At 46.0% G+C, this 7,500-nt stretch overlaps 1 protein-coding gene across 3 annotated transcripts in view; it reads left to right on the top strand.

Moving 5' to 3' along the window:
- Positions 1-7,500, top strand: part of LOC306928623 (serine/threonine-protein phosphatase 2A 55 kDa regulatory subunit B beta isoform) — a 70,034-nt gene that overhangs the window by 53,948 nt on the left and 8,586 nt on the right. For all 3 annotated transcript variants that reach the window (XM_079508874.1, XM_079508873.1, XM_079508875.1), the window contains 2 exons: positions 1,326-1,503; positions 2,247-2,411. In XM_079508874.1, coding sequence (XP_079365000.1) covers positions 1,326-1,503; positions 2,247-2,411 — 343 coding nt within the window. The remainder of the gene's footprint in view (positions 1-1,325; positions 1,504-2,246; positions 2,412-7,500) is intronic.

Genomic DNA, 7,500 nt, shown 5'->3' on the forward strand with positions numbered 1-7,500 from the left:
TATTTTATTGATCAATCAATCGACTGGCTTAGTTCAATGGAACAAACATAGTATAATTTAAATACTTATATCAGTATCCCAATGAAAACTAACTTTTCAAGGTTTTTCAAGATAAGAATACCATACCGTTTTTCTTTTTGACATAATAAAAAAGGTTGTTAGTGTTATACTATCATGCAAATCTTAGTGTTTGCCCATTAGTTTTGGGGCCCACTTACAATACTCTTGCAGCCCACCTGTGGGCCCTGAGCCACAGGTTGAAATTCACTGAACTTTAACAGGTTCCGCGCCATTGGAATTGGTCAATTGAAGCCTATTTTTTTATACTACGCTTAACGCCATTGCCGTAGATCAATGGCAATTGCGCTTTTATAGTGCATTCGATCGATCAAGCCATAATGCTACTTACGTTAGCATCGGGTAGCTAGCTGTCACAAGACTGGATCGCCCATCTTAGATCATCGGCACCATAATAATCCATTCTATCTGTTTCTTTCAATCGCCTGTATCTCCTATTCCTTGTCCCAGATGGCATTTTTGGTCAAAACAACGTTTCTTCTATGGCACAAAGCCGACGATGGGGACTCCTCCGGAGCCCCGGCATAGACCCATTTTGTAAACAGTCGTCCTGGACCTGTTCAACTTACTAGGTTAATACTACTTCCGGAAGTCTGGAAATGTGGCTTTTCAAAATAAGAGCTCAACTGGCAAAAATGCTGGCGTGAATTAGATCCTAATTTTTCAATAAATGCTAGCTGGCTAAGTGTTAAGTGGTTTAGGCACAGACCTAATGAGGATGGCATGGGGTTCCTGACTCAACATGACTCATGATAACATGTGTGATTTCCTTTTCTCTGCACCACGTCATTCCTGTTTTCCTCCTATCCAATAAAACAGAAAAATCTAATTAAAAAGAAAACTGAAAAGATTCCACATGACACAAGCTTTTTCTGTAGCAAATGTCATGCGGATGCCTGGAGGTAAGAGTGAAGCGAGGTTATTTTCAGAAGACAGTCATTAAAGTCTTCTTAGTTTTCATTTGGTTCAGACATTACCCGAATGTTAGGACTGACATGTGGGATCTTGCCAAAGTGGGATAAAAAAAAATGTATACAAAAATAAAATAATAATTTTAATCCAACTGTTTGACCCAGTTCTGATTGGACCTGTAGTGTATGGCTGTACCATACTTAGTCAAATATAGTTTGGACACAAATATTTGACGAACACAGTTTTTGAATTGATTGATTTGAAGTCATATGGCCCAGCCCTATAGTGTCATTGAAGCCAAACGTTTGGTCTTCCTCCTCTTTGGTCTCCTGTAGGTGCCGGTGCTGCAGCCCATGGACCTGATGGTGGAGGCCACGGCCAGGCGCGTGTTCAGCAACGCACACACCTACCACATCAACTCCATCTCCGTCAACTCTGACCTGCAGACCTACATCTCCACCGACGACCTGCGCATCAACCTGTGGAACCTGGAGATCACCGACCGCAGCTTCAGTATCCTTCATCATCGAGGGCATGCACACACGCTCGTTTGAAAGCATGCACACACACACACACACACACACACACACACACACACACAGACACACACACACACACACACACACACACACACACACACACACACACACACACATGCACAATAAGGCATATAGTACACACGACAGAGATTTACTGTTTAAAAGTAGAGATGCACAATCGGTAGCGTATCGAAATCGGCCACATCGGCCATACAAATGCCCTATCAGCATCGAAACGGTCAAAGAATAATCCCGATTATTTCCACAGATATTGACATTATTAAATGTTTGACACTCTCTTTGCATCTCTATTTAAAAGCTACAATCCAGAACTTATTTTGATGAATTAAACATTATTTTAACCAATCTGTATGGTAGGGTATGTTAATACACTGTACTATAACTAGGACATCTGCAGTGGTCGGAGGTGGTCTGTCTACTCTTCCCTGAGACATTTAGACGCTGATGTCGTACGGTGGGACAATGATCTGGTGTCGTACGGTGGGACAATGATCTGGTGTCGTACGGTGGGACAATGATCTGGTGTCGTACGGTGGGACAATGATCGCTAGATAATATTTGTTCTCCCGCGCGGGTTCGAATCCCGCAGGGAGGACAGAGAGCTTACACATTGAAGCTTTAAGTCCAACACATTACTGTAGCCAACTATAGCACCGGCTGTAGCGTTCTGCTTCCTTAGCGTCCCGTCCCTCTCAGACATCGTGGACATCAAGCCGTCCAACATGGAGGAGCTGACGGAGGTCATCACGTCGGCAGAGTTCCACCCGCAGCAGTGTCACACGTTGGCCTACAGCAGCAGCAAGGGGTCCATACGGCTGTGTGACATGAGGCAGGCCGCGCTCTGCGACAAACACTGCAAATGTGAGTTCTGCAGCAGGGACATGTTACACAGTCAAACAGGGGGAACACAGGGGGAACACTGTGTAACACATGTTACACAGTCAAACCCCCAGTGTTCATTGTTCAAGTCCACAATTATTATTATTATTATATTAAGGTTATATTTTTTAATGAGAGGAACCCAAGTGGAACAGTGAGGTTACAGGGAGTGAAGAAGGTGGAGGACTTTAAGTACGTAGGGTCAACATTTCAGAGCAATGGAGAGTGTGGAAAAGAGGTGACGAAATATCATCAAGATAAAAGGGAAGGGGCGCCCGCTGGCCTAGTGGTCCAGACGCATGCCACAAATAGGCTCTGGCCTGTGCGTTGCGTTGCGTGTTCGAGTCCCGTTGCTGTCCACGTTGCTGCATGTCTCTCCCCTTCTCTCTCTCCCTCTTTCCTGTCCAGCTTCACTTGATACTATCAATAAAGGAAGAAAAGCAAAAAAAAAGAATAAAAGGGAAGGTGTAAGACGGTGGTGAGACCACCAGCTACGTTGTATGGTTTAGAGACAGTCCCACTGAGGAAAAGACAGGAAGCAGAGCTGGACAAAAATGTTGAGGTTCTCTCTGGGAGTAACAAGGATGGATAGGATCAGGAACGAGGACATCAGAGGGACAGCGCATGTCAGGTGTTTTGGAGATAAAGCCAGAGAGGCCAGACTGAGATAGTTTGGACATGTACAGAGGAGGGATAGTGAGTATATCGGTAGAAGGATGTTGAGGTTGGACCTGCCAGGCAGGAGGACGAGAGGAAGACCAAAGAGAATCTTCCTCTCACTTGGATGTAGTGAAGTTAGTTGGTGTGAGAGAAGAGGAGGCAGAGGACAGGGTGAAATGTAGGCAGATGATTCGCAGTGGTGACCCCTGAAAGGAAAAGCCGAATGGAAAAGAAGAAGATTTTTTTGCTTTTTATACCTTTATTGATAGGACAGTAGGCTGACAGGAAATGGGGTGAGAGAGATGGTGAGTGACACGCAGCAAAGGCTACGGGATCGGGACTCGAACCCGCGCTGTCAGGCTACATTGTAGCTTAGTTGCCCAAACCACTAGGCCAGCAGTCTGGGCCCAAGTTGAACCCATTAAGACCCGAGAACTGCCTTCTAAATCAGTAGTTCTCACACTTTCAAGATCTTTCAAAAAATAGCAGATGTAAGAGGTTGCAGTCACCCGCTGTGAGCTTGTATAGCTGCTATTTTTGAATAGCCAATGCTAAAAGTTTCAATGGGTTAACCAAATGGACCCTATGGGTCAGACGGGGCTAATGTGATGTAAGAAGTAATCATGGCAATGACGCAGCAATAATAGCCAAACTGTCTTCTTAAAGGTTTTCAGCCAAAATTTAAAATATATATAAATTTATTTTTTGGGCTTTTTTCCCTCTATCTTTCCCTATATTATGATGCTGAGGTGTTCCACTCTCCCTTTGGCCCCCTCTGGCTGAATGCACTGTTTATATCCACTACAGTTTACTAGTCGGGACGTCAGGGGGGGATTTAAACTTTTAGCCAATTGCAGCGTGAGGCTGTGACGGTGTGTTCAACCCAGCAGTATTATAATGAAACCGCGATGTGATTTCATTGCAATGTATAATATTATCCCCATATCTTAGTTTCACCATTGTTCATGTGAAATAGTATGTTTATGATTGAATATGTAAGCCTATTGAAATTATGAGAATCGCTATGTATAGCACATGGTTGGGTGGTCCGGCCGGCTTGAAGCATGCATTAAACCCGTGCTCGCCAACGGTGACAAGCCGTCGCGGATCATCATAGCGATTTCTCTTCATTGCAATGAATAACCGTGGACAGAGTAGTTCACATGAACGATGCTGTAGTGGCTGGGGCATTTGAGGGGCAATATATGTTTTATATGCTCGATTACAAATAAAAGAGAATTGAATTGAGAGCCAGTGAGTCTCCTGCGCTACTTCCTACTTCCTCATTTGCGGGTCAGTCGTGTCACTCGTGTGATATTGCGATTATGCTACAGTTACCTTTAAAAAAACATGTCAACTCAATGTCATTTTTGTAACTAAGATATCGATGGAAATTCATAATTTTTTAATGTCATATTTAGCCATACGAGCGCAATATCCATAGCGTCCCTCCCAGCAGCAACAACAATCCCATAGCCTGAAGTGACCTGGCTCGGCCAATAGAATGACAGGGGGAGGGGGGGGGGGGGCTATTTGAATTCTGTGGAAACACTGGAAACTTGTCTATATCAGCTTTAAAGGAAGGAATATACTACGATGAGATCATATAGTGTGGTAATTTTTAATTTTGTCCATTTGACATGTCCATGTGGAAATGGCCTCACGATGACGTCAAATAGTGGTTAGCGCGAGGACTTCCACATTTTGCAGAGAAATGCGGTACACAAATATGATCTCCTCACTGCATACCACAGTATATGATCTCCTCACTGCATACCACAGTATATGATCTCCTCACTGCATACCACAGTATATGATCTCCTCACTCCTCACTCCTCATACCACAGTATATGATCATACCACAGTATATGATCTCCTCACTGCATACCACAGTATATGATCGCCTCACTACCACTGCATACCACAGTATATGATCTCCTCACTCCTCATACCACAGTATATGATCATACCACAGTATATGATCTCCTCACTGCATACCACAGTATATGATCTCCTCACTACCACTGCATACCACAGTATATGATCTCCTCACTGCATACCACAGTATATGATCTCCTCACTACCACTGCATACCACAGTATATGATCTCCTCACTACCACTGCATACCACAGTATATGATCTCCTCACTGCATACCACAGTATATGATCTCCTCACTACCACTGCATACCACAGTATATGATCTCCTCACTGCATACCACAGTATATGATCTCCTCACTACCACTGCATACCACAGTATATGATCATACCACAGTATATGATCATACCACAGTATATGATCTCCTCACTTCAGAACAATAGCATGTACTGTAGGTTCAAAATGTCGCTTTAAAAATGTCCACAGAGTCCACTCCATTATTTCAGAGCATAATAGGAGACATACGTCACTGTCTTACGGGAGGCTTTGGGACTAGCCGGCTGAGAGAGACTCAGTAACCGGGCAGGACAGGGAGAGAGAGGGAGAGAGAGAGAGAGAGAGAGAGAGAGAGAGATAGAGAGAGGGAGAGAGGGAGAGAGGGAGAGAGAGAGAGAGAGAGAGAGAGAGAGAGAGAGAGAGAGACAGAGACAGAGACAGACAAACAAATAATTATAGAAGACCTGAATGGAGAAATAGGACAACATACAGTACCTGTACATGGAACACGCAGGTGCTTGCAAATAGCAAAGTCCTCTGTGTTAATCAATGTAAAAATGGACTCAATGGATCATTTTCGGCCCATTGGTTGGAAGCAGAAGTTCGGAGGGAGTTATAACGACGGAAATTCCCTAAAGAATTAACATGGTTTGATACTAACTGTTCCAGCTTTGGTTCCAGTCTTACAGTCTTTGTTACAGTGCCTTACCCCCTGGCGCTGTGCGGCCCAGTATTGATAACCAGTCTCTTCATCAATAAGCCTCTCTGTCTCAGACAATAGAATGGCCTTTCCTAGTAAGCCTAACATCACACGCGTACGCTCCGATGGAATGAATAATGAATACATTGACATTTCCGCGGGATAATCAATGGCATACGAGCGATCGCATTAGGGTCCCTCATGGACATACCTTGTTGTTCAATAACGTCAGTCATTTCCTCAGCCGTATCGACGTGCTCACCGGACCGTGCGCTCACCTCGCGCCTCCTGTTGAATTTCACATGAGGGGTTGGGCTGTGAATATTTCAAGGCGGGGGGAGGGATGGCCTCGGAGCACGACGGAGGATGAGACAGCTGCCAGCGATCCACACAGGTTGCGCTCTGATTATTTGGATAGTGACATGAAACGTGCCATTCCTTGACAGGTGCTCACACAGACATGCATTTTGGTGGTACTGTATGACACACACACACACACACACACACACACACACACACACACACACACACACACACACACACACACACACAGCAGGCAGGTGCGCTCATTAGCCTGAGGACAGGTCTGTTAGTGCAGACCTACCATCTCACTGCATGAGGCATGAGCTCATATGGCTCAGAGCCTTCCCTCCCACACGCGCACACACACACACACACACACACACACACACACACACACACACACACACACACACACACACACACACACACACACGCAGCATACATGCACACAATCATATTGTATCCCTCCCTCCTGCAACAATAAATCTCGGAGGTGTCCTGGAGACTGCTGGAATCAATCAGCGTTAGAGAGCTAGAGGATGGATGGATGGAGGGATGGATGGAAGGAGGGAGGGATGGAGGGAGAGAGGGAGGGAGGGAAGGAGGGAGGGAGGGAGGGAGGGAGGGATAGGATGGATGGAGGAAGGGAGGGAGGGAGAGAGGGATGGATGGAAGGAGGGAGGGATGGAGGGAGAGAGGGAGGGAGGGATAGGATGGAGGGAGGGAGGGAGGGAGGGAGGGATAGGATGGATGGAGGAAGGGAGGGAGGGAGGGAGGGAGGGATAGGATGGGTTGAGCCGAGCACAGAGCCCCGGGCCAGAGACAGAGGAACTAAACAGACCATTGACTCCCCAGGGAGGCTATTATACACCCCAAGAGAAAGACATACAGGGAGGGCAGGGAAACACACACACACACACACACACACACACACACACACACACACACACACACACACACACACACACACACACACGCATGTACACTTAAAACAGAATATATACACAAACACCTGCAAATCCAGTGAGGGGTAATGTGGTAGCAGCACTTTGACATTGATTTGTTTTCCTGCCCCCGCACTCATCCCCCCATTTCTTCATTTCTTCATCTCTCACTCCTCATCTCTGCATCCCTTGTTAGACTCCCCTCTGACACATCACAGCGTCTCGGCAGAGAGCGGGGGGGGGGGGGTTGGGGGGGTTAGGGGGGTGAGAGGAGGGTTTGGGGGAGGGGGTGAAGGAGCAGATGAGGAT

This window comes from Electrona antarctica, assembly GCF_951216825.1.
Source record: "Electrona antarctica genome assembly, chromosome: 1".
NCBI classification, from domain to species: domain Eukaryota; kingdom Metazoa; phylum Chordata; class Actinopteri; order Myctophiformes; family Myctophidae; genus Electrona; species Electrona antarctica.